Source organism: Plectropomus leopardus, chromosome 5 (assembly GCF_026936395.1).
Source record: "Plectropomus leopardus strain MGB_pleo_1.0 chromosome 5, ASM2693639v1, whole genome shotgun sequence".
Taxonomy (NCBI): Eukaryota; Metazoa; Chordata; class Actinopteri; order Perciformes; family Serranidae; genus Plectropomus; species Plectropomus leopardus.
The window spans coordinates 35,797,774-35,825,461 of record NC_142180.1 but is presented as its reverse complement, the minus strand read 5'-3'; the positions used below and the strand labels follow the sequence as shown (position 1 = coordinate 35,825,461).

The 27,688-nt window shown below is 38.1% G+C and overlaps 1 protein-coding gene across 17 annotated transcripts in view; it reads left to right on the top strand.

Annotated features, from left to right (window-relative positions):
- Positions 1–2,704: 2,704 nt before the first annotated feature.
- The window catches only part of kif1aa (kinesin family member 1Aa), a 68,752-nt gene continuing 43,768 nt past the window's right edge, over positions 2,705–27,688 (top strand). For 10 of the 17 annotated variants that reach the window (XM_088078106.1, XM_088078105.1, XM_088078115.1 and 7 more), the window contains exons 1-13: positions 2,709–3,095; positions 8,037–8,205; positions 20,833–20,906; positions 21,042–21,224; positions 21,333–21,398; positions 21,944–22,122; positions 24,100–24,211; positions 24,486–24,563; positions 26,074–26,139; positions 26,229–26,246; positions 26,341–26,419; positions 26,500–26,578; positions 26,871–27,013. In XM_088078106.1, the coding sequence (XP_087934232.1) occupies positions 8,100–8,205; positions 20,833–20,906; positions 21,042–21,224; positions 21,333–21,398; positions 21,944–22,122; positions 24,100–24,211; positions 24,486–24,563; positions 26,074–26,139; positions 26,229–26,246; positions 26,341–26,419; positions 26,500–26,578; positions 26,871–27,013 (1,183 nt within the window). In that variant the 5' untranslated portion in view covers positions 2,709–3,095; positions 8,037–8,099. Of the gene's footprint in view, positions 3,096–8,036; positions 8,206–20,832; positions 20,907–21,041; positions 21,225–21,332; positions 21,399–21,943; positions 22,123–24,099; positions 24,212–24,485; positions 24,564–26,073; positions 26,140–26,228; positions 26,247–26,340; positions 26,420–26,499; positions 26,579–26,870; positions 27,014–27,688 lie in introns of all 17 variants that reach the window. The other 7 variants (XM_088078112.1, XM_088078111.1, XM_088078110.1 and 4 more) reach the window with 2 other exon arrangements.

The window sequence follows — 27,688 nt, the reverse complement described above, 5'->3', positions numbered from 1 at the left end:
CCAAAATTACAAAAAAAACTAGATACTTCTTAAAGTGCTTTAATAATGATGATAATATTAATAATAATGATTCTTTGATTTAAAATATTAAATAGTTTTGGGAATATTTTCCTCTACCATTTAAAAAATAATTTTCCCAAATCCAGTCGTTTCTTGAAGGTCTAAATGCAGCATCAGAAAAGTGATGTCGGTCCAGGTTTCAAAGTGAATGGCATATAAATTCAAATTAACTTACGAAATGTCACAGATATACAGTAATACAAGATCACAACCTTTTATATTTCCAAGATTCTTCAGTTAATTTGATGCGATTAAAGTTTGTTCATAACATGTTAATCTTTTTTTAGACATTTCTGTCTTTAGGAGGCTGTAAGAGGTTAAGCTTTAAAGAGTATGGCCACTTCACAGGAGTCCCTTGACCTCTGACCTCAAGATATGCGAATGAAAACAGATTGGGAGAATGGGGAAAATGGTAAAAATCTCCCCTATAAACTGTGTGCATAAAGATAGCACACAGTTTTATTTTGGAGTTCTGCGTGCAGTATAAGTGTTATTTTGGCGTATTGTATTTGAATATTTCTGCATATTGGGGTCCCTAAACTTTAAATTGCAAATCCAACTGATTTCAGCAGACAACTGCATTGCCAAAGACGGAAAAGCACAATTTTGGAGTTTGCGAATCTCCACAGACCTGAAGATGAAAGTAACTCAAAGTTAACCACAGTGCTGCTAAAAGGGCGTTCACTGGCTGCAGACCAGTCAACAAATGCTGTCATTTGATTCACAGTCAAGACAATTTGGTAAGACTTACTTTATCTTTTCAATGTGGAGTTTAAAACTGTTTTTTGCAAACATGCAATAAAAAAAAAACTGATTGATCGCAATTAGCTATTGAAAAATGTTAATCACGTGACATAATGAAACTGAAGATGGCTGAATTCCATTTCACTGCTTTAGTTTTTTGCATGCTGGGACTCTTAAATAGAGCTTAAATCATAATCAGTGGCACAATGTGCTGCAATTGTGGGTAACTGTTTGCAAACAGTAATCTCAAACAAAAGTAAACTACAGAGTCACTATCTGTGGGTTGTTGTTGTTGTTGTTGTTGTTGTTGTTGTTGTTGTTGTTGTTGTTGTTGTTGTTGTTTTTGGTGCAGTGTCCATCATTTTCATGGCTTCCTTCTGGATGCACCTGGTCACTATTTTTTATAGAGTCCTGCTTTTGCCCAATAACATCCCAAACACAACAAAATAAAGGAAATCCAGGCTAAATCCAGGATACATACACGCTCTGTAGTGGGTCATCAGTGATGGTTTAGAGGGATTACTTATGTGTGAGTCTATGAAATGTGAAAATCTTGCATAATATATCTTGAATGTCATTAGTAAGCTGTGGTTTTCCTATGAAAAGTCAAAATGTCTGCTGTGAAAAAAGGCCTATAAGTATTGGGTGTTTGCCATTTAACTTTTTCAGAGGTATTTGCTGCAGTAAACAGAGGTTGAAGGGACACAACTGACTACAAATCCTGCAGACTGCAATGCAGACATCCCACAGCACTTCAGAGAGAGAGGCCTACAGAAACACCACATTTGCAAGAGGAAACGTGATAATAGTTGTGCTATAATCCTGTCTCTGTGCTCAGACTCTGCCCTGAGATGCTCTGCTGTGTGCTTCACTAAACAGACAGTTTCCATGGTGCAAAAAAACTGCTTTGTGCCACTTTGTCCCCCCTCAGCTTGATGTCCCTGGTTTGACCTACTAAAGACTATTCATAAAAAATGCTCCCATTGTCCAGCACATTCAAAACTGTTCTGTCGCTTTCCCCATGTAAAACTGCTGTATCCTGGCTATCTGCTGTTTTATTTATTTATTTAAAAAAACAGGTGGTGCTTAATTTACAGTGCATAGCAATATGTTAGATATAGGTTTCCAAATGTACACTTAAAGGGTTAAATTCTGAAAATTAGTATTCTATATTTATTATTAGGACTGATGGCGGTTAAATTAAGTATAGTATGAGTATTTGACACTGCACCAAAAATGAATAATAATGCATAAAAGTCAATGTTGCCGCTAATCATTAATATATCACAGGCTGTGATAATTAATACTACTGCTACTACTACTAATAATAAGAATGATCATAATAATAAAACTGCTCAGCATGTAGTATATTGAAAACTATTTATTTTTTGTGGGGTTTTTTCATCTAAAAACATAGTGGCATAATGACAAAAACCTGGCATTTAAAGGATTAGAATTCTAAAAATGTATATAATAAATAATAATAAATATATGATATTTATGATTAGGACTGAAAAACCAATAACAAATAATATTATTAATAATATTAATGATAATACATTTGTTTATAAAGTTCTTTTAAAGGAACTCAAAGACACTGTACAAGAAGGTAAGAAAAGCAACGTAAACATAATTATATAATATACAAATAAACAGCAAACAAATCGACCACATACTAAAAAAAAAAAAGTACCGTAAACTAAATTGCCATTATTATGAACACAGGTGATTACTCATGAAATTGTGTCCTTGTTATTCTTTTCATCATTTCCAGGGAATCTTATTGAAACTGCACTTTTTTAAGGGGTGTTAAGGGAGGGGTACTAATCCATGTTTTTCCTCCTCCTCTCTCCTCCTCCTCCTCCTCCTCCTCTCTCCTCACTACTGCATTGATGCTGTTACCTCCCTCGGCGGTGATGTCACCGGCTCAGTGGAGCTCGAGCATCCTCACCAAAGACAGCCAGACAAAAGGGCCATTTTGACCGCTTCGGGGTGTGAAGGACCGGCCGGACACCCACAAAAACCAGACTCCCTTTCCCTCCCCGGGTCCCCCAGCGGCAGGCAGGCCAGAGGGGGGTCGGGTCGGTTGGGTACGACGCACCGTCGGCGGTCACCTCCTCAGCCCTTCCCGTTTTCATGGAGAGAGGAGGCTGTTAGCAGAGGAGGGCAGAGCCAGGAGGAGACCAGAGGAGGAGGTGGAAAGTAGCTCCGGAGCTGGATATTAAAAAAACAGACGAGCACGACTAAACACGGTCTCCACACCGGAGCAAGTCGCTGTCGGCACTGCGGAGGTAACGTTTGCGTTTATTGTTATTTTCCATTGTCACCGTCTTTATTTACTTAGTGTTAAATCTCCTGGGAAGAGATGAGCAAAGGGTGCGGCCATTTAGGAGGCTGACAGTGTCGAAAAGATCCTCAAATGACATTTAATCTGCTGTATGAAGCAGAAAATCTTGTCATTTTATAGTTTATGTTATTATTTTTTAATTCTTTTATTTCTGTGGGCAGCACATTGGGAATAAGCGCACTGTCATTGGGCGAAAGGACACGACATGTTGCTACAATGGAAACATGTTTGCGTTTATGATCAGCTCTGAAATGACGCAAGTTTTTTTTTTTGTTTTTTTTTAATACAGAAAATGAATCGTTATGAGCTTTTAGTTTAAGCCTGAAACCAAATATGGGACCTTCAGATGGCGTTGTCATGTGGTTATGTTTTTGCTGTCATGTTAAAAAAGCCACAAATGACATATATTTTTATATACGTGATGAGGTAAAATGTATCAAACTGTCGTCAAATAAACACCAGCGTGGTGTTACATTAGCTCTTTGTCGCCGGGAAAATGGTGGCCGCCCAGCTGAGCTGCATCATCAGCTGATTGGTCTGAACATCTGTGTGAGGAGATTATGAACATGCATGTTTATGGCAAAAAAATAATAATCATAAGTGTAAAAATGTTCCTTTTAAAATGAAATATTCTGTTGCTCTTAATATGTGAACATAAAATACATTTTAAGCATGTTAATGTCATTGACACTTCATTTCAGATGTCAAAACAATCATCATTAATGATGCTGCGTCTTTTGTATTATTTTTTTAGTATTTTTTATTATTCTTTGCACTTAGACTTGAGTAGGCTTGCACCTAATAATCTTTTTTTCCCCGTTGTTACCTGCGTAAATCTCCCAAATGGATCAGTTTAGGGACCAGCTGGAGAGGGTGTACCAGGAAGCAGGGTGACACAGCAAATTTACAACACTCAATTATGATGATTCACATCTGAGTCACAGAGCAACTGAATATTGATCCAACACCCATCAAATCTTGTGCATAAATGAACCTGTTTAGAAAACAGTTATGATCCAAAGAATATATTGTTATGGTGGATATATACTCGAAATGCATTCCTAAAACATAAGCACATTTTTAAATGATTTTTAATCGATTTTTGAAATTTTAAACAACAAAAAAAAAATGCCAAAAACATACAGACACATGAAAACCCCACCCAAAATCAACAACAGATGCTGCAGTGCATAAAAATTAAATCCAAAGGAATAGAGAAAACAGATATGACAGGAAATAAAAAAATAACATGGAACATATGGGTCAAACAGTCAGCCATTGGCTATCAGGGAGGAGCCGATCACTGTCTGCAAGTTTCTCTTTTTTCTGTGTTTCTTTTTTTGTGGGGACTGTTCTGTTCTGTTTTTTTTTGTTTGTTTGTTTTTATTCAGAGGATGAGGTCGGCTTGGGTGTGACATTTTTTTTTTTTAACCTTCCTGAATCTACAGTATTTTTTCTTGAGCCTCCCTGGGTGACTTTGGGAAAATACATGATCCTCCCTTTACCATAAATAATTTGTTATATTTTAAAAACCAACCTTTGATGTTTGAAAGTTAAAAGTTGAAGGTGAAAATGCTGCGGTTGTGAAAAGTCTCAGCCTTTTTCTCTTGTCATGCAGGTTATCTTGAAAACAGTAAATGAGACGTGCAGAATGAAGTGATTTTGAAGCTCATATTTGGATTTTTTTTTTCCAGAGGCTTTCCTCCCAAACGATGTGTTCAATTACTGTTGGAAATGTAAAGATGCATCATTCATTTTTCTGTCTTTACAGTTTTTTAGCCGTGATAAAGGGTGCAAACATACCACATGCCAAAGTGGCTCAACTGCTCCGCTAACTTGATTACGGCTCTGCTAGACTTTCTTAACCTTATCGGGCCGAATGGATTATATCCTGATAGTGAAACGTGTCATTTTTTTGGGGTGTTTGCCGATCAAATAATGCATCCACTGATTTACAGATGTCTCTGTGAACGTGTCTGCAGCTATACATGTCTCTGCCTTTGATATATTAAAGAAAGTCTGGATACAGCCAAGGAGGCGGGCCCTGTTTATTCCTCTGAGAGCTGCTCATAGGCAAAAAAAAGCTCTTTTTCCAGGTATAGAATACCTGAATCTACGGGCCTGTGAAGCTTGCGCACTGAAGACTTATGGCAGCAGAGTACATTGCTTCACTGGCGATCTGAACATTTATTATTATTATATATTATTATATTATTATTTATATTATTTATTATTATATATATTATTATTATAATGTATTATTTATTATTATCTATTTAAGCCATCCAGTTCAACAAAATTTGGAAAGTCTAAAAGAGCTGCAAGATTGAGACATTTGTCATTTCACTGGAGGTTTTGACATTCACAAAAGTTATCTGCTGATCTGCAGGTCTTTCTAATATTTTTAATTTTTTTTTATTATTATTTTTTTATTATTATTATTATTTTTTGTTTACATTTTTCTAGCTGTAGGTCATGTTATTAAAATTAAGAAAAATGCTTTTGGTTTATGTAATGAGTTCAGAATACATTAAAATTTCGCTTTCTTGAATAACTGATGGAAACTCTTGAACTTTTTCACAATATTCAAATTTTTGAGATGCACCTGCAAAAATTGCTGCAGAGCCTGGTGCACCTCCTGGGGGCTTGGTCTCCAAAGTCTGCCATGCTTGTTAAAAAAGGGGTGTGGCTTTACTGCAGTCCACTTTTGATGACGTGCAGCACTGTGATTGGTTTATAGTCAGATGATCTGGAAATCCTAGAAAAATGGTGTCCGTTGGAACAGACGTGAGATCTGAACACGTTAAGCTAAAGACATGACAATTTTTCTGTTTGCAATAAATTATGATGACTTTTTAATATTCACAGTTATACCTGAGACACGCAGTAAAAGCAGTCATATTGCTCACTGTTAAAGCTTATCGATAAATTATTGTGGATCAATCGCCACACATGATGAGTCACGGCTGCTCTCGATACACTCACGATGATTTAAGATTTAATGTTCATGCTGAGTCTTTTAGGAGACAGCATGACGAGTTGTTCATGAGACGGAGCTGCTGAATGGAGCCAGACTCTGGATTTGTGGCTGGTTTCAGAGCCATTGTCGTCCAGAGAAACAGCCTGACATTTAGCTGCTGCTGCTGCTGCACTTCTTTTGTTGCTGCTGGCTGTATTATCCATGTCCCTCGGCTGTAGCTGACCATGCATGGTCTTTTCATGTTACAGTCACGCAGCCCTGCCCTCCTCTTTTGTGCCTAACACGCCAACCATAAGGTGTAATATTCTTTCCTATGAGTTTTTAACACAAATGTGAAAATTAGACTTAGATTTAGTAATGTGACATAATGCAGCACATGCCAAAAAAGTTGCAGCATGTCATTTATATGTGCACAGATTTTGATATCATTCTTATTTCTTATAGGTAATTAGCTTATCTCACATAAAAACTCTTAAACACACAAAATTTGAATTTGTTATTTACATACACAGATTCAATCAACTTTCACTGGTGCAAATACCTTATACAGACACATAATCATCAATATGTCGTGCTGCGATGATTAATTCATTTGTTTTCAATTGTGAAATTAGTCATCAACTAATTTGACAATTACTTTAAGAATTTTTTTTAGGCAATAAAAGTCACAACTTGCAAAAAAAACTCCTGAACACTGTCTAACTTACAGAACTAATAAATTTATTGTGACATTTCAGGAACTAGACCTTGTTTTGCCTGATGAAGGTCTAGTTACCAAAACGTTGCAATACAAGCAGGCTCCGATTTTTGCTTTTAGACTGTGCAGGAGACTGTCTGCAAGTTGCCCCTCTGTTTTGAAATAGATGTGCGTAGTATTATTTTGTTCAGGGGAAAAGAAGTCCAAATTCTCTGATTCCAGCTTCTTAAATGTGAATATTTTTTTTATTTCTTGACTCCTTCACATGTCATGTTTGGCAAAGCATGACATGTGAAGGAGTCATGTTGAGCTTTGGGAAACACTGGTCAACATTTTTCACCATTTTCCTACATTACATAGACCAACAACTAATGGATTAATCGAGGAAATAATCAACAATGAGTCTTATCTACATGTGCTTGCATACAGCCGTGGATGGATTACTGACCGGGCTCACCAGGAACAGACCCAGGAGCACAGGAAGAGACAAAGGAAGAAACTCACCACAAAATCATGCAAATTAACTGGAAAAAGGAGGCAAAACAGCCACAAATAGACACAAAATTACCTCAAAGAGACACATAATGACTACAGATAGACGCAAAACAGCCATAATGTCCATGTATCTTGCCCCTATGCAGGAGAGGTGATGGTGCTTTCTTGCATATCTGTGCCCAGGGGCCTTCGGCTGTGATTCCACTGAAAAATGTTCTGTGACTTCTCCTGTCACAATAACGTCCCAGTAACCATGGCAATGGGTGTTCAAAACGTTAGCAGCTTTATTTCTATTGCAGCCACCGCACTAGTCGTCATTATTTCCAATCCAAGGCCATGTAGGCGTGTTATGAAGCCATAAAGGAAAGGCAAGCCCTTTATGAGTGGGAGCAGCCATGTATGAGGGTTTTCGGGGAGGTGATAGTCCACGATTGCGAGGCACCTCTTGTAGCTCCTGCTGCATAATGCGCGAGGAGGCCAGTTTCCACCGATAAGCATAGCATCATGTAACCTATAAAAGTGAAAAATTGCAAAATTTGGCTTTTTCATAAAAACGATACAGATATTCCACAAAATTCACTGATAATACAATCACATGCAGCAATAACAGCTACATTTGAATCTTAAAATCTTTCAGTCAACGATCCAACTCATAAATAGTGATAAAACTAGAATTTTTTCACTTAAAATTCACTGTCCTCTCTTTTCTACAGAACCTGCTGGCCCTCCACCCGGGCACTGAAGAAGGCACCCCGAGGTGCTAGGAAGAAGGCACCATGGCAGGGGCCTCTGTGAAGGTGGCGGTGCGCGTCCGCCCCTTCAATTCAAGAGAGATCGGAAAAGAAAGCAAATGCATCATTCAGATGTCTGGAAACACCACCAGTAAGTACCAACAAGAGCTTAAATTTCTCCCGCAGCGTGTGTGTTATGTGTACATGCTTTTATTGTTTTAAATTTAGAATCAAGCAGATTGGATGAACAGTTGCTTCACGCTGCATGGGCGTCAAAAGTGTAGAAAGTTGTTGGCAGAAGACACTCAGCTAGATGTCAGCTTGAGCTGAAGATCCTTATTTTACCAGAATTAACTGGCTGCACCCAAGGTGCATTGTGGGTTAGTAATTTAGGTGTTTAGCATTTTCTTTGTGTTTGCTTTTATGTTAAAACATATAGCAGTAAATAATTTAAGGATGCTTGAGTAATAATCTTGTATGAAAAAGGTTAATTTGATTCCTCCCGCTCCTTTGTGAACATGTGGTGATTTCAAAGAAATAGCATGAGATTAGATATAGATATAGATATAGATATAGATATAGATATAGATATAGATGGATATTGAACTGTTGCTGTGGTCATGTCACTAGCTGTAGTCGTGCAGTGGCAGCCTGCAGCTGAATGTTGCAGCTGCAGACGAGCAAAATGAAAATCATCTTTTCATCAACCATTATCATTTGTTGTTTGCAAATGTTTCAGATTTTGGGAAAGAACAGATTATATGCAAAGTAGGTGCATCTTCACTGATCTCATGATTTCTCAAGCTTTTAAATTATGTCAACGATTCAATTCGATTCCACGATGAATGACGATGCATTGCATCCTATAAATGCACGACCACTTTTTCATCAGTAAACGCAAGCAGTCAGTTTCTCCGTTCTTCCACATTTCAATGTGATGTTGCTACCAGGACTTTCTTTTCAGCTGCAGAACTTTATGGTCCATGTGCTGTCACTGCATCAATACATCGTAGAAATGGTTCATTTTAACATCCCTAATACAAAGAGTGCATGAGACTTGTGTCTGCGGTGCAAAAAACACCCTGGTTCTGCTGTACGATGAATGCATTAAGAATAAATAGAATAACATCTTATTGGAAATTGTTGTTAATTTCTACATCGACCACATCGGTGGTCACATTGACTTGTTTGAGATTATGTTAACGGTTAGTTTGCCTTGTTTCATTCAAATATTGTTAATATTATCAGAGCAGATGCTTACAGTAAACATCTTCTCCTTTAAAAGGTGATTTATGATTTCTTACAACTCGTAAACAGACACTCTTTCAGCAGACAAATAAACATAATTCACTATGAATTTTGAGCAAATAATTGCGATGTTTCCTAGCCAATGCCACACTAGCTTGCCTTAACAATACTAATTTGTTATATCTGAACTCTGCTGACTAAAGAGCTCAGTATTATCGGTGATATAAAGTAACAGTGGTATAAATAACTTAAGGCTTTTATCGTCATGACATGAAAATCGTACAGGGAATCAGTAACACATTCTTAGCCTCATTTGAAATGTGAAAAATTCCTTCACCCGGCCTTGATGAAATGTCAGTGGGTTTCAGGGGATTTATAGTAACCGAACTGTTCGCTGTCTTACTCACTTACACCGTGAACAAGACCGTAGGTAATATTCAAGTACAACACAGTGTCAGCACTGCAACTTTTTGCCACCAGGTCGTATGAATCATTTTTGTTTATAGGTTACAAATCAGCCAAAGTTTGTCTTGTTATGTTTTTCTCTCAGTTTGCTGCTGCGTCTCTGATTTGACAGTTTAATTGGTTTGATAACTCACCTGCTTGTGTGCGGCTCTCTGGTGACGTCACAGATTATTCAGACGCATGACTGCGAAGGAAAGGCTGCTGACGTTGACCTCTAATAAATTCTCTTCTGCGTGCTTTTTTACCAGGAGTGACTGTGCAAATTAAGACCTGTTCCAAGACGTGAGCTGCAAGTTTATTCAGAATCAGCTTTCATTTCAGCTGCTGATTATTGAGATAGCGTTGGATAATTTAATCCATCTATAGAGAAAATGTCATCTTGCTAAGCTTTTCTGCAAGATTGACAGCCGTCTGATTACAACAGAGTCGATCTTTTTCGGTTAATAAATAGAGCGAGCAGTGGAGCAGTTATCAAAATGAAATCACCTGCTCAGGAAATCTCCTGAAGGCCATGCTGCAGGTGACATAATCTCCTGCATATCTGACCTGCTATTTATTTAGGACAAGGCCTGTTGTTTGCTCATCAGGCCAGATTAAACCAGATCTAAAAATGTCTCCTTATTCAACATTAATCTTCCTTTTCAAATCTGACACTAATGCAAATAGTCAGGCAGTTTTTTTGAAGAAACAGAATCAATTTTGTCTATGTTATATAACATTAGAAAGTGTGATTTAGTGTGCACTCGTGTGTAGCTGCTGTAAAGTTTCCTGTAAAATCGACTGTGCTTGTTTTTTTGGCTGTATGTTGTATGTTTTTGACGTATGTAGCTCAGAGCAGCCCACGTTCCTCGGGTTATACAGTGCCGAGCGAGGACTCCGGTCCAGAGGAGACTGGAAAGACACTCGATATGTAGTCTGCTTAGGAAGGTAAAGCCGTTTGTGAATAATAGATGAGGCTTCCTGAAATATTTACCGTTTGGCCTAATTTAGCCACCCCCCCCCCCTCCCTCCTCATGTCATGGGTGACTAGACAACAAGCTGGGTGGCTTTTTTGGGTCGTCATATTTTAACTGTGTGAGTTGTTGCCGGTTTTTTTACGTAGATCCCTGTTAGACTGCACAGCTACAATCTCATTTTAAATAGAGTCCCTCCAGGATTTCGCAGCATGACGTTGACTACATTTCGGTGTCAGTTTCTTGGCACAGAGCTCCTCGTTCTGTCTCTGCAGCGGTGGACGATTAGTATTTTGCTGTCAGCAGTGTAAACTTAGATCAAAGGCACCGTCGTCCACGGGGAATATATTTTTACGGTGTGGATACCTCTGAAATGTCCTTGGAGACACCCCGTTTGATTTAATCTGTGACTTTCAATTCTTCTAATCCCACAAAATGGGTCTTTTGTTTGTAATTAAGCACATTATCCAAGTAAATGTGGCTCTAAAATGCTTGAATTTAAGAGAATTTTGCTGCCATCCTACAATGACAATCAGCTTTTTCTTCACTTTATGCTCATTTGGGCAGATCCTGCTGATTCACTGCAATATCTGCCGACCTAAATATGTAAAGGGACAGTTCACCCCGAATCAAAAGTACATATTTTACCTGTAGCGCTATTTATCAGTCTATGTTGTTTTGGTGTGAGTTGCAGAGTTGCAGAGTTGGAGATATCGGCCATAGAGTTGTCTGCTGTCTCTCCAATATAATAGAACTAAATAACCCAAACGCTCGTGGAAACAGCACTCTCCGACAGGACGATGCACCGTGCTAGACCAGAACACCACTCAGGAATGACCGGATAAACGGGACAAAGATGTCAAGGCATCAACTTGGCCTCCAAATTCCCCAAATCCCAAACTCATTGAGAATCTGTGTAGGGCTGCCCGCTGAAAGTCAGAGAATCTGAATCATCAGTCGACTGAGATAGCTTCAAGTTGAGCTTTTTTTTTTGTGTTTGTTTTGTCAAGTCTGTGTGCTGTGCAGTGTACCTTTTTTTTTTTTTATACTTTTTTCTGTTTTCTAACTGAACCGGGACCCTTAAACCAAGACACGTACCAAACCGTGATTCTTGTGTACCTTTGCACCCGCAACATCTACTATAACACAAGAATGTGCACAAGATCTTCTCAGACCTGCATCCAGTTACATCTGGGAGCTTGTTGGCTCGATTCCCCACAATGCAAATCACTTCTACAAGCTGGTATACTGCAGTTTAAGTTTCAGAGAAAAGGAACATTGCAGGTACCCCCCACTCTCATTACTTTACAGACAAAAGTCATAATAAAGTAAAAATACTAACTTTTATTTATAGAGCTCCTTTAAAAACACAGTTTACAAAGTGCTCTGGCCAACAAAGCAAAGCAATAAACCGCAGAGGCGATAAAACAGTTGGTCAATAATGCCGAACAAACGCCAGACAAGAGTTACGGTGGAATAAAACAGGACATTAGAGGCAGAAAAATACAATAACAAAATAAAGGCAGTAAACACAGAACATTAATAATAATGACAATAATAAGCAGGATGGAATAAAATGATGAGTTAAAAGACAAATTAAAAGATAAAATTAAAAAACTAGGAACAAATTAAAAGACATCTCATAAAAGCAAGTCTATAAAAATGTTTTTTAATTTAAAAGTTTACGTGAAAGAAGTCACTGTGGATGGCTGCTCACATGGACGCAGCAGCTTTTAAGATCTGCACTGGTCAGATATAGCACTTTTATTTATTGTACTTCTTGTACTTTGACAATAAAGACAATCTTCTTCTATTCTTCTAAGTAGGTCTGAATGAACAGATTTTGCTGAGGCTTTAGTTATCATTCTGTTTGATCTGATTTGAATCTATCTGCCTTAAAATCCGAATATTAAAGTGAGTTTATCAATTTGTCAGCAGTACCAGAAAACATTGTCGGTCCGACCCACACGGAGCACAAAGCTGCTTTCAGAGAGCCTGCAGGTCTTTCAGCGCAGCAGATTGTTCTCCTCCACGCTCAGTCAATGGCTCTGGACGTGGACTGGAGGATGTGAGCGGGCTGATGTCATTGGCTGCAGTGTCTGGAGGGGGTACAGAGGCCTGTATAAATGCCCCCTTGTCTTTTTTGTAGTCTGGGCTGAGAGAAGGAAGAAGAAGAAGGAGCGGGTTTTTTTGTGTGTGTGTCTCACTCTCTGCTTTGTGCTGTCTGACACTCATGTGTGGGTCAATCCCCGGTTCCCACAAAGCAGGAGAATGGCAGTAATCTCGTTGTTTGGGAGATCTCCCCTCCCACGCTGACCTTAATTAAGATGCAGGAGACAGACCTGAAGAAAAACAGGCCTCTCTTTAGAAAACTGTTGAGTGCATTTACTTGGTGGAGAGATTTAGGTTTGTATTTTGACCAAAAAAAACCTAATATGTCTGAAAAGGAAATGTTCAGTATTCATTTGTATGCAGACGACACTGTTTTACTTTCACCATCTGAAGAAAAGCTGCAATAAAAGTTCTCTTACACAAAAGAATGGTGTAAAAAAAGAGACAAAACAAAACTAAAATAAACCACTTCACCAATTATTGCAGCTGCCAGTTTAAAGGAACACTACACAACCAAATGATATCATTTACTCATCCTGCTAAACTGAATCTGTAAAGATAACTTTGTTTTTGGATTCTTTGTTGGAGGTGCAGTTTTAATTGAAGTCTTATTCATCCAGTTGGATGCTCAGTACTTCCTAAACACATGCATTTTCACTAAAATCTTACCTCTTTAAACACTTAGGCAAATATACTGCAAGTGTGCCACATGTCCATGCCTGAGACTTCTGTGGAAATGTTTAAAGAGTGACTAAACCCCCAAACTGCTTTTTCAGTTGAAAAGCAATATATATTTGGGTATTTAGTAGTGTTGTTAATTGATTAAAGTCTTCACATTTAAGGGCAAACTATTACAATTCTACATATTGTGTATAAATATGCAAAGTTACTGCCCTCTAATGGTTGAAAGTTGGCTATTGAAAATTAATTTTGAATTTTGCTACCAGCTGATCATTTTCTAGCGAGCCTTTTTCACGTGAAAAATTATTTCATTAACAAATGTTATAAATCTGTAATTTATTTGGATAAAGAGCTTGTTTTCTTATCTCCCATGCTTTCTCCAGATAACTCAGATAACAAGTGAAGCTAAATGTTTCATATGTAAATAACCACCGTAATCTGTGCATCCATATGTACAAAATTCATATTTTAAAAAACAAAATTCTGTGGTGTGCTGTATTCTGCATGTTTGAATGTAGATGCATCCATGTAAACACATGCAAAAAATCTATTTTAGGTCAAAATTTGTTGATTAATGCTGATTCTCTTTATTTTAACACAGTTGAAGACTTCATTAGCATCATTTGTACTTCTCTATAATGCTCATTTTGTCAAAGACAGTGCCTCTTGGTACGTTTTGTGTCTTAAAGTTTAGACCTTGTAAACTGAGATAGAGGTCAAACATAAAGCAGCAGACAACTCACCGCCTACAGTCAGTGCTGCTGCTGCTGCTGCTGCTGCTGCTGCTGCTGAATTTAGCATCTACGTGGCTCTCCTCCAGCTTCTGTCAGTGGGTTCACATCCCCTCTGCCAGACCTGCTGACGCAGCCACATTTCCTCTCCTATTGACTGGGGCAGGTCAGCCGTGACAGTCTGACCAGCATCACTCAGTCACAATTATGAAGACCCAGCAGCGATGACAAAGACAAACGTGGAATGTGCCCAAATAGGATGCTGAAAAATGTGACGTAAAACGGCTAAAAGTTGAACTGGAGCAGATCATCAACAATATAATTAGTGTAGAATATGTGGGCGTCACTGACAGTGATAACGATGAGCAGTGGAGTACTTCCAGGCTGGAATACTACTAGTATATACTATGCAGTATCCCCTATATACTGTATATGCTAGCATGCTAAACATCACATCTGGTTAAATAAATTGTGCTTTTTATTCCATTTCGGGATACTAGAAAGTATACAGTATACTGTATATTTATTTTAAAATTCCAATAAACATTTTTTTTGGAACTCATATTACTGATTTGTTATATAAAGTCAGTCAGGGATTGTAAGAGTTCTTTTGGTTTGCAATAATTGATGTAATGTGCTTTTGAATGCAAAATTTAGTGTCCCTTTGTAAGGCAAGTTTATTTATATTGCACATTCAGCAGCAAGGCAATTCACAGTGCTTCACATGAAACATCAAAGGGAACAGAAAAAGGACATTGTTAATTGAAATGCAATTAAAAACTTAATTTAATTTTTTTAAACTTTTTTTAAATAAATAAATAATAAATAAAATAAATAATTCAAAGTCATTTTTACCAAAAAAATCAAGTTCCAGCTTTTTAAAAAATATAAATACTCGCTTTTCTAACCTTCTATTATAATAAAATAAATATTTTGAGCGATTTTTGACACAAAACAAAAAAACATGGGCTCTTAAAAGCTGTTATTTTCTGACATTTTATAAACTAAACAATTAATCAGTCAAAAAAATAAATGAAATTATTTGATAATACAAGTAAAAGTGAAGGAACAAAATAGCTTCCAATTAATGTTCAACTTGCAATAATTCATAAAATAAGTTCCTTTAGAACGGATCAGTTCTTTTACAGACAGTAGAGCATGTTTCCATTCATTTTATATGGTCAAATGGTTGATTATTTTTGGGATTGGGATTATTTGTCGATACCTTGGATTTTTGTAGCCTGAAGTGACTATTTTTGGCTCTTAAAAATAGAAAATTATATTTAGCATATATGGATGTTTCCTGCTTCTATTTTCTGTCTCTCAAAGATGTGATTTGTGCTGTGTGAAAATCGATGGTGCACACTTAAACTCACAAACAGGAGTCAGTGTGTGCAAACATTATGTTGAGAAAACATTTCATATTGTGAAGAACAATTTAGGCGGAGGTTTGTGAGGACACTGCCGGATGAAAAATGTTTCCGTTTTATTCCGTCTAATTACGTTTGTCCCCCGTGACATGACTTCCAGACCTGGCGTCATCTATAAACTCAACGCCTCATAATCAAAGAGCGTTTCCACTATAAAAAAGAAGGCAGGTAGTAAAGGGGAGCGTGGTGAAGATGGGAGACGTGCTCTGTGTGCTCAACACGCTGCTGAAACTGGCCTCAGGTGCAGATGACTTCGACACGTAAGCTGTGACCTCGGAGGACGTCAATGGAGCTACTGAGTGCGATTAGAATAGGCGGCCCTTCTCCGTGTCTCACTGTAATGCTCATATATTCTGCCAATCACTGCAGCTCTGAAGTAATTACCTTACCTCAGAGCCGGGCGCTTTGCTTTCCGGTGCTGAGGTATGGGGGGGGGGGGTTCTCGTCTCGTATGAATCACACAACAATCAGAGATGAGTAAGCAACGAGAAGATGCCGTACTGCAGAGGCGATGCATAAGATCATGATTTATTTCTTAATTTCAGATGTTTAGCAAAATCTGTCTTCTTTTAAACTGGTTTCTCTTTTGTTACAGAATCCAGACTTTATAGAAAAAGTTCAGCGTTTTTGAATCATTTCTTTCCTGTTTTGACCACGTGGCAGCGTGAGACCTTGTGTGACCTTCACTCTCTGTCAGGCTGTAATATATATTATGTGTGCGCAAAAAATAGGTGTTCTGAAGTATTGTGATTTTTTTTAACAGTTTTTAAAATCTATTTTTAAACAATATAATTAAAATTCAATTGCTTCATTTTAGTTCATGCAGAGGTAGCATGTAAACACTGGTGTGCAGATACAGCGTGCATACATGAATGTGGCTCCCAAACTAGAAGCTACAGGCTACAACAAGGCTAAAAACATGACGACGGTGACTTTTTCCAAAACAACTTGGCACGCTGGGGCTTCAGGACACTTGGATTACCTCTGACGAGCAGTAGTTTTGTGGTTTCATTGCATATTTTTTAACGTTTGAATCCTGGTCACCATATTCTTCAGTTGTTTGGGAACAACGCCTTTTCCTGTGAACCTCCGGCAGTGTTTTGTGGACTATAAAATACCTGATTTTCCATCAGCATGACGATGAGTAGATAATGACTGAATTTTTATTTTTTGGTTAACTATCCCTTTAATGAGGGTGAAGTCAGCACCATCACTGATACACAGATGTGACGAGTGGAGGGATTAACAACCATTGTTTGATTAAAGTTAACTGTCCATCCAGTTCTGCGGACATATTAAAGTTTAACTGGAATATCCAGCGATGTCTGACGTCATCCCACTTTACTGTAGAAGACCGTTTGTGGCAGGAGACGGAGCGCAGTCGGGGAAATGAGCAGCGTGGAAAACATTTCTAGCTAATTAGTAAAATTGATTCTGTGGTTAGCAGCAGACCTCATATAATTTACAACAGTTATGAGCCCAGAAAACACTACTGGGATGAATATAAAAGACAGCGGTGAGTGTAAACGTGAGTAACATCTGTGTTCATATTTGGCCGTCTTCCAGCGTACCTGTCATGATGAGGGATGGGCCTGAAATCGGAAACGCGCGTCAGACACACTGGCCTAAATTTCATAGCTGGAGACACAGTAACAGTGTAGAAAGGAAATAAGAGTGTGTACACTTATTTGAGAGTGTACTTAGCCCCGGGGCCTTCTCCTCTATTATCGACCACATCTACATTAGAGAAAATGGTGTCTGGAGCTCTGGGAGTGGAGAGGAAGCACTGTGATAGTCTGCATCACCAAACCACATCAGATATATCGTTTTTTGGTGGGAACGCTACCATATTCTGTAGTATTCACCCAAAAAAGTCTTAATTTCAGGACTTAAGGTGTAATAGGTCTCTATAGAAAATGAGTCATATATGTATGTGATAGTTTACCTTTAAAGTGATACTTTGACGATTTCCAATCAGCTCTGTACCATAATAATAATAATATTAATAATAATAATGGGTAGTATATGTAAACGAACTGTTAAACTTCCCCCCATCTTGCCAACGCCCAGATCTCTCTGCTCATCGCGTTTTTTTGCTGGCTCTAGGGCTGCTGCTCAAACTACATATTCAAGTTCTGCCTTTTATTTTGCCTGTCAACATTGAAATAAAGAGTATACAAGTAGATTAAGAGTGCAGTCCAAACTCAGTTCAAACTTTACAACGAGGAGGTGCTGAGCAACTGTAAACCAAGATTTTGTTACTGCATTGCCTGTCTCTGGTCTAAAATGTTTTAGAAACATATTTTTGTGGTCTGTCTAGCTGTTGTAGAGTTTGAGAACAGAAAGAAGATGCCATAATGTTTCCTTTAACCAGAAAATAGAGGCTGAAAAAACTGAGATCAAACACGAAAACTAAGCGGCGCTGATCAAATGTAAAACAAGATTCTGTCACCGACTTCCATTTTCTCGTCTCAAATGTTTTCAGAAACATGTTTCAGCTTACTGTCTAACTGTAACACGAGATTGTTTGTTACCAGCCAGTGTGTCAAACAGATGAGTTTACATTATGTCACCTACCAGCGGGAGCCTTCATTGGTGTGTTGCAGCGCAGTGCATTCTGGTAGTTGTAGGTTTTCTCCTTCTTGGGCAAGAGCAAATGCCACTTTACCTCAGTTTTCTATGGTCATGTAGGACCAATTGTCTATTATTGCACAAGTTGAATTGTATTTAAACATCGAACAATTTGAAAGTTTCACGTTATGATTATCCTGACCAGAATAATGACAAACCAGGATATTATCCTGATAATCATCAAAATATGCTTAAAACTCTTAAAACGGCACTAAATTATACAGGAATCACTTTACATTTGCGCATCACAGAAAAAAGGCACATCTTCTTGGTAAACATCCTTTTGAAAGAAGAACTAACTATCCTAAAAAGCCAGGCTTTATAACTATTTGAAATGGTATTAAATCATGCACATGATTGATTTGGATCACTTGGATTTTTTTAAGTTGATGTTTACGCAGCCTGTTTTGTGCAGAGTCTCTTTTATTGATGGTTGCCCAGCAGTCTTGTTGGGTGCTCCTGGCCATCATGATTATCCTGATAATGGAAATTTACCACAATCAACTCAATATGAGTGCTTTTTTATTGCGATTGCAATAAAATCGCCTATGATCCTTCCCCCTAATTGTATTGGTAAATTAGCTCTCTTAAATAATAACACTGAACACACAGCACCCCATATCACAGGCTGTATATGTTTCTTAAAGCATTTTCGACAGCACTGGCTCCACACTGGTCCAACCACTGGGTCCAGATTTCCCCTTAGTCATTAATTAAAGGCCCATACATGAGAAAAAATACAACATCATCAGTTTTATTATAAAAATGTATACAACGTGAGTTTAGAAGACAATGAAATAAAAACGCATCGCACAAATAAAATGCAGTTACTAAAGACTCAAAATAAATAAATACATGATACTGCCACCAAAAAATCTGCAGACAAGCTCTACCAGCTAAACTTCACTAAATGCCAAGAACAACACAGTAACATCTACTAACAGACGAAGTGAACCAGAAAAAAGATGTTCGTCATCATCATAAAGTCAACGAGGACATTAACTTAATTTGTGAAGAGTCACGGAGCAGACGTATCTAATATCAAGTTAGGTCAGATACTGTATCAGTCGGAAGAGATTTGATCAGACATGATCATCATAATTAACCTGCTAAGATTTGCATGAGTCATCACTGTCCTCTGGATGTGAGTCTAGCAGACCGGATTATCGTTTAAAATGGGATTCTGGGACTGTGACTAACAGCTCAGTCGGTGGACACACAAAAACCTCAAATTTGATCAGTGCTTCTCTGACTGTCTAGAATAAGTTACTATTACAAGATTCACAAAAGTAGGATTTATCTGGTGCAGATGACGATGTGCAGCTCAGGGCTGATGGTTGCTTCACACTGAGGCTGTGGAAAAATGGAAAGACGAGCTGAGTGTGAACCGTCCTAAAATGGCTACTGCTAGATAAAGAAACCTGGAAGGAAACAACACTGTTTTTTTATTCTGCCACCGCCATCAGGACAAACCGTTTCTGTGTCGTTTTCGTTCAGCAATTTTTTGTTTTGGTGTGTAATTAGTGTTAGTGAGCCACCAGCAGGGCTACACTGAAGATTTATAATGTTCTTTTTAAAATATGAATTATATTTCTTTGTCTGTCAGATGCTCGAATACTTTCACAAATTCTTTTTTATTCAAAGTTTGAATGCAATAAATGTTTTTTAAGTGTTTGTAAAAACCTGTAGATTCCAATTGTCATCAAAAATAGCATTTTTATGATGCAAGCAACAAGATTGTAATAAATATTGATGCCATTTTGTTTTAAGTTTAATGCCAACATGAAAAAGCAGCTGATGACAAGTGATATATCATGATTGATGTATTTCAGCCCATGCTACCAAAAAATGTTTTCTCAGCACTCTGTGTTCATCTTCGAAAATATGATGGATGACAGAAGATGGCCTCAAGTATCAATAAATATCTAATACAGAAATGAATAAATATACGTATATATACGTATGAGTAAGTACAGGAATCAATAAATAAATGTGTAATGCAGGAATAAATAAATACACAGATACATTAGTAAATCTATATATGAATACAGGAGTAAATAAATTTATGAATAAATACAGAAAGATAACAATTTATATATATATATATATATATAATTTATATATATAATAAATGCTAAATGCTAAAGTAAATACTGAAATAAATACAGAAATAGATAAATGCAGTAAATAATTACAATAATAAATTAATAAATGCAGAAATAAATATGAAAATAAATAAATAATTGCATAAATAAACACATTTTTGATCATTAGAGAGATGTCTGTATTTAGTTATACATTTATTTATTTATATTTGATCATTTTTTCGTGCCATTAAAAAGAACATTTATTGTCCCAATACATCTGCAGTCTCCTCTGTAGTGCAGAGGTCCAAACGCTGAAGAGGAGGCGACTGAGGCTTTTCCAGTTGTATTAGCTCGACACGACGCCGTCACGGCTCGGATACGGTTTCACGCGCGCGGCTCTCACCCTCCCTCTGACCCGTGTTCCTTGTCCTGTCTTTCAGCCATCATCAACCCCAAGCAGGCCAAAGACAACAAGAGCTTCAACTTTGATTACTCCTACTGGTCCCACACCTCGGTAACTCTTTCTGCACCCCAACAAACACACACACACACACACACACACACACACACACAGCTGCAACACTTTGTTGCATTTATCAAGTTTAGCATCAAAGAAATGGCTGATTATTGATCTGGTCTCTGTCTGCAGCCAGAGGACATCAATTATGCCTCTCAGAGTCAAGTGTACAAAGACATCGGAGAGGAAATGTTGCTGCACGCCTTCGAGGGATACAACGTCTGCATCTTCGCTTACGGTCAGACTGGCGCTGGCAAGTCCTACACCATGATGGGGAAACAGGACGTCAAGGATCAACAAGGAATCATTCCCCTGGTACACGCTTGTTACGATTACAGTGCTGATAAGAATAAATCAATGGAAAGATGAGTTTGAATTTTATCGCATCAACAGTTGTGGAAAATAATGTTTTTCTCCTTCCAGATGTGTGAAGATCTTTTCACGAAGATCAACGACAACGCAGACAACAGCATGTCTTATTCTGTGGAGGTATGTTTTTGATAACTTCTGTCATCACATCATGAAATAAATCAGCTTTAATGTCACAAACCATGTGCGTAAGATTTACGCACTTTATGGGTGTCAGAGAGCTAACGGCTGCTTGTAGATCAGAGGAGATGTGGAGCATATCCATGCAAGAATATAATATATATTTGTTTTATGCGTTTTATTTGGTTTTTTTTAATTTGTTTGTTAGTTTGTTGTTTTTGGGTTTTTTTCTTAGAATTACTTGTGTATTTTTTATTTCTGTAATCTTTAATTATTATAATTATTTAATGAGTTATTGTTTTAAATATATATATATTTATATATATAAATGATTAAAAAAGAGCTTCTCAAGAAAGTCTTTGGAAATAAAAGGTTTCCCAATATTTCCCAATGTGCAATGTTTTTCCATCTGTTAGTAGATGTTATGATGTTGTTGTTGTATATATGTGACATTATTTAAGCAGAACAAAGTTCAATAATATGTTTATGAAAAAAAAGGAATCAGCTTTGATGGATGTTGAAGCTGATATTCTGAATCTGAACAGGTGAGCTACATGGAGATCTACTGTGAACGTGTGCGGGACTTGCTGAACCCCAAAAATAAAGGGAACCTGCGAGTTCGAGAACATCCTCTGATGGGACCGTATGTGGAGGACCTGTCGAAGCTCGCTGTCACCTCCTACAACGACATCCAGGACCTGATGGACTCCGGCAACAAGGCCAGGTGATGCAGCTGTTTATTCTTTCAGGCATTTCACTTTTCTGTTGGAGAGGAATTGGTGAAATATACTTTTTAATGATTTTGGGTTCTTGTTAGAAAATCTTTTGCAGAGTAAAACTAACTGAAAGTCAGAAAAACATGTGATGTGCCAGGATTTTATAAATGTTAAAAGAGAGTTTGGAGCTTTTGAAGTGGGGTTCTATGAGATACCTCACCATAGTCAGTGTATTACCAACAGAAGATGGCACTCAGCACAACTCCAGTCTGGAGAAACAGACAAGACCACCACCACAGAAGCAGCCGTGGATTTAGGCAGCGGTCAAAAAAAATCGAAAGCCCTTTTTACACAAAAAAATGCCAAAACAAAGACAGTTCATTACGCCAGCTTTGCTTTTTTACACAGAATCAAACGTCCTATTGCACCCTTAGTGTGGGATTTTAGACAACATGCTGATGGTTTATAAATGAAAAAAAGTGTGAAGTTTAACACAAAAGCGCGAGCCTCTAGAATGACACATGATGTAACCATCGACACTTTATACTCAGAAACAATTGCATAAGATGACAATAACAATTTTGTACCCTCTCTGTTCTGCCTTGATGATAAAATGTTTTCTGGACAACATTGTTTTCCCAGTTGCTGTGTCTTTTCTTTGAGGTAGCTGCTAATCTCCCAGCGGTAAAATAAGATAATCCTTTAGTCGTCCCACAGCAGGGAAATTTGCAACGATACTGCAGCAAAGGTATAGTGCACACGGGAAGAATCAGTTAAAAAAAACAGTTTCACAGAACAATATAATAAGTAAGCTGTCAAAAAACAAAATTTGATAAAAAGACAAACTGATTGGCTGAATTCACATTACTGAACGGTGGATAGCACACAAAACATGTTGTCAAAACGTCTGTCCTGTCCTGCTGGCTCACGCTTTTTACGCAGACATCTCCTCGCCTCTTTTACTGCCTCTGCTGCTGACTAAAAGGTACAACAACTCTGTGCCCGCATTATGTGTTTATACTTTTTATACAGAACAACGAGGCAAAAAATGGTGCAACATTCCTGATTTTAACAGTAGCGTTAAAGGGGCAAATATGATTTTAATAAATATTTTCAGTGCTCTACCTCACTGTTAGACAGCCCTTTCTGACAGGGAACTGTGCACTATATTTAGAATACTTTCACTGCTTAATCTTGTTGTGTGACAAGTCTTTTTGATGGGAAACTGAAGAAAATACACAGTACTTTTCAAAACCACCAGACTCCATTAACAAAAACAGAAATTTTACCACGCTAAACACTCGAGTTTCTGGTCTACCGCTGCCTCAATAGGTTAGTTTGTTTGTGTTACTGGGTGACTTAAGTGGATCTGATCTAACTCTTAAAAACACCAAAATTGCACAAAAACACAAACAAACCCACTAATGGAGGTAGCAGTAGACCAGAAGCTCATGTTCTCTGTGGTGTAAAATTACCATTTTTGCCAAAGGAGTCTGGTGGTTTTGAAGAGAACTGTATATTTTCTTCAGTTTCCTGTCAAAAAGACCTGTCTGACCACAAAGTAAAGCAGTGAAAACAGTCTAAATATAGCGCACACTTTAACTGATATTGATTTTTTTCGGTAGGCCTTGAGATAACATAACAACTGCCATCTACTGGAGGTAATAAATTTACCTCGTATGACCCCACTACAAAAAATCTGAACCATCCCTTTAAGGCATGAATTAAACATCACAAATACATTAAAGACATTTCTGGAGCAGTGGAGAAACACGCACAGCAAGTTAAAACTGTGCAGACTCTCAAAACTTAAAGCTCTTTATAATGTAAATTAAGTTCAGCTGATTATTTACATTCTTTTTGCACTTTAAATTCTGTTTTTTAAGGATTAGAGACTAATTTTCTCTGTCATTGTAAGAGACAAATGTGCAGCAAACACCCAGCTGGCTGCACAAGCTGATAAAGTGTCTTCACTGTGTCTGCAGGACTGTGGCCGCCACCAACATGAACGAGACCAGCAGTCGCTCGCATGCCGTCTTTAACATCATATTCACCCAGAAACGCCACGATGCAGAGACTGATAACACCTCGGAGAAGGTAGAGTTTTATCACGTCCTGACTGAATGTGTTTAACATTGAGCCGCTGCCTCGGCTTATCTGCCAGCTGATTAATGACACTGATTTACATCTAATTGGAAATCAATGATTGCTTGAAGGTCGGACTGTAACGGTAAGGTAACATTGTGAAGATGTTTTTTTAATGAGGTGCATCTCTGGAATCAAGATGAATAACATTAGATGTTTTGTTGTTTTGTTTTGTCAGCTGATGTGTTGCAGTTTATTTATTTATTTATTGGATGTTCTGTTGCAGGTCAGCAAAGTCAGTTTGGTGGATCTGGCCGGCAGCGAGAGGGCAGATTCTACCGGAGCCAAAGGGACCAGGCTCAAGGTGAAACGTTTGCTCAAATGCATTTGAAATAATCAAACACAGATCTTAACAACACATTTTCTTGCCCACGTTGGAAGTAATCACTCTGATTATCCATATTAAACAGGGATGCACCAATTTACTATCCAATATTCTCCTGATTGACTGCCATCAGGCTATCGGCAAATAAGATGACAGTAACCGATGGCTGTGGCCGATGTTTTTCTCTTGTGTCACATTTTTTTTGTGTAGTCTAACGTGCAAGGGGTTAACGTTGTCCCATTGTGTCAGGGACAATAGAAAATGTGTGTGGCACAAATAAACAATCTTCCTCAGGATGCCTTTGGGACAAAAGGTAAACTCAGAATCGATGCATCAGAGGACACACCCTATATTTTACCTGATAATGCCAGATTAAGAACAACAAATCGGTGTTGTAATCAGCCGATGGAGACCTAGTCAACAACAGCTGTTAGCAGCTGGTTGTCAGAGTCGTACTGAAATATGTTCCCACCTGTTAACACGTAACGCCAACCCTGGCTGGTTATGGTTACCCTGCAATCCTGGAACTTGGAAAACATTACCTCATACATGGAAAAGTGCAATGGAAAGATTTAAAAATAAATTTCATGGTCCATCAGGCCCAACGTTTCCGACATAAACACACTTGAAGTCACAGCCGCATGGCAGCGCACACAGTGAACCGAGCCTTTGTCTTATATTGCTATATTGTCCTCTGCAGAGGCTTTTGAAGCTCCAAACACACAAATTTAAGATCACAGCGGGCGTCTACAGTTTCTCGAGCAGATACACTGGGATGCATTTAAATCTGGCAATTATCACCTTCCAATTTGCAGTAGATTGCAGGGGTCGGGCTGAGGGTTTGGTTCAGGTTTTGGCGAGAGAAAAACATACTGGTCTTCAACACAACGCTGGAATTATCTGCTGACAGAAGCTGCATTGAGTTACATTATGATACGTTCAGCCTCTATTCAGGGAAAATGATTAGTTGGCGAAAGGTAAATTTGAAACATTATCAAGACGTTTCCGTTTTTTTTGTCAATTTCATCAATCTTGTAAAATGTAGTTTTGGGTGGGAAATTTAAATAAATAGAGACATTTGTCTATGTTTACACAGCAATTTAATATAGGTATTAGAAAGAGACTTGTGATATGTTAAATATAGTAAAATTACTTTAAAAGCAGTTTTTTAAAGATATTTTCATGTGAAAGGTTATATTAAAGGTTAATTTTATAAATATGTATGATTGCATTCATGCTCCTTCATTATGCTCAGTGATAAAAGACTGAATTAATATTACTTTTATGATAAAGATTTCTTTGTTTTCTTTGCACAAATGAGGAATAAACAAGGAAAACAAACTTTACAGAAACAAAAAACATTGGGTATTAGTTATCTGCTGGATTATTATTTTAAACGAAATTTCACAATTGTTGCATCCTGATATTAAAGCAGTTAATGGCTGTATTTACTTGTAAAAATCATCTTCTGCTTCTTGCTTTATCACAGGAAGGAGCAAATATCAACAAATCTCTAACTACGTTGGGAAAAGTCATCTCTGCTTTGGCTGAAGTGGTATGTTTTATATCTGCATATTAAAACAGTAAAATAAATCAGATGTTATACAGGATAAACCTGTTAATTCACTGTCTGTTTCTTTTTAGGACTCTGGGTCAAATAAGGTAATTTCTATAACTTATTTATTTGTCATTTTTCCTAACCTTAATGTCAGTAAATACATTGATTTTGATATTTTGTTTTAATTTTAATACACAGAATAAAAAGAAGAAGAAAGTGGAAAGCTTCATCCCTTACAGAGATTCGGTTTTGACCTGGCTGCTGAGAGAAAATTTGGGTATGAGCACATTATGGTTTTCGCTGATCCATCGTTTTCTCGTCAAACTGAGACTAAAGTGTTTGTCTCCTTCGTGTCAGGGGGGAATTCTCGTACTGCGATGGTCGCTGCTTTGAGTCCAGCTGACATCAACTACGACGAGACCCTCAGCACGCTCAGGTAGGGGACACGTTTTCCGCTGCGTCCTTTTCCTCCCACACAGCTGCTGAATGTGGCTCTGAGGGACACTGATGCCAGCGAGACTAAAGTCTTACGTAACACGCGTTCCCCTCGGTGTCTTGCATCAGCTTCACACTTCGAACACCCTTCATGAGCTGCAGCTGCGGTGTGAAGCTGCAGAGTAACGTGGATGTGTGATATCAGGGAGGTTGTGAACATGTGTGTGTTTGTGAGTGTGTGTGTGTGTGTTTATCCGCTCTCTCACCTGCTCATCCCTCTGTTAAACCCTCAGGTATGCAGACCGCGCCAAACAGATCCGCTGTAACGCCGTGATAAACGAGGATCCCAACAACCGGCTGGTGCGCGAGCTGAAGGAGGAGGTGTCCCGTCTGAAGGACCTCCTCTATGCCCAGGGCCTGGGTGACATCATTGAGAGTAAGAGATCATTTATTGGATTTATGTCGCCATTAGTGGGAGCGTGTCCATGTTCCCAGGGTCCTATGTTCCCCGGCTCGATATCCTCTTAATATGGCTCATTAAGGAGGCCTTTTAAAGGGTTTTATGTTCTCAGTAATGTGTTCTTTCCAGGTCAAATGTTCATGTTTCGCTGGGTCAATATGTTGAAAACGTCCACTTCAGCTTACAGCCCGCTGATGTTATAATCCTTCAAATCGACGACCTCGATTTGTGGGCAAGACAGTTTGACTTCAGGCGTAGATATCTCCACAGTGGTTTAATGGATTTTAACCATTCAAGCTGCATCTGAAACATCTGAAAATCTTTAATCTTTTGCAATTTGGACAGCAGAGCTGGCGGTCAATCTCTTACAGTAGCCCCTTTTACACTGACTGTCCGAGACAGGAATGTCACGCCGTTTACTTTCTTGCGTTTTATTTATTTATTTATTTTAACACTTTATTTATAACAGTTTTTGTATTTTAATCAGGAAGACAAGGACAGTATCTGTCCCATCCTATCCCCTTTCTCAAGAAAAAGAGACAAACAACAACAAAACAAACCAAAAACACACAAAAATGGTATGATGGGGATGCCAAGTAGCTGTTGGGTGCTTGGGCCCTAAAAAAGTATGATTACAAAATGAGGGGACAA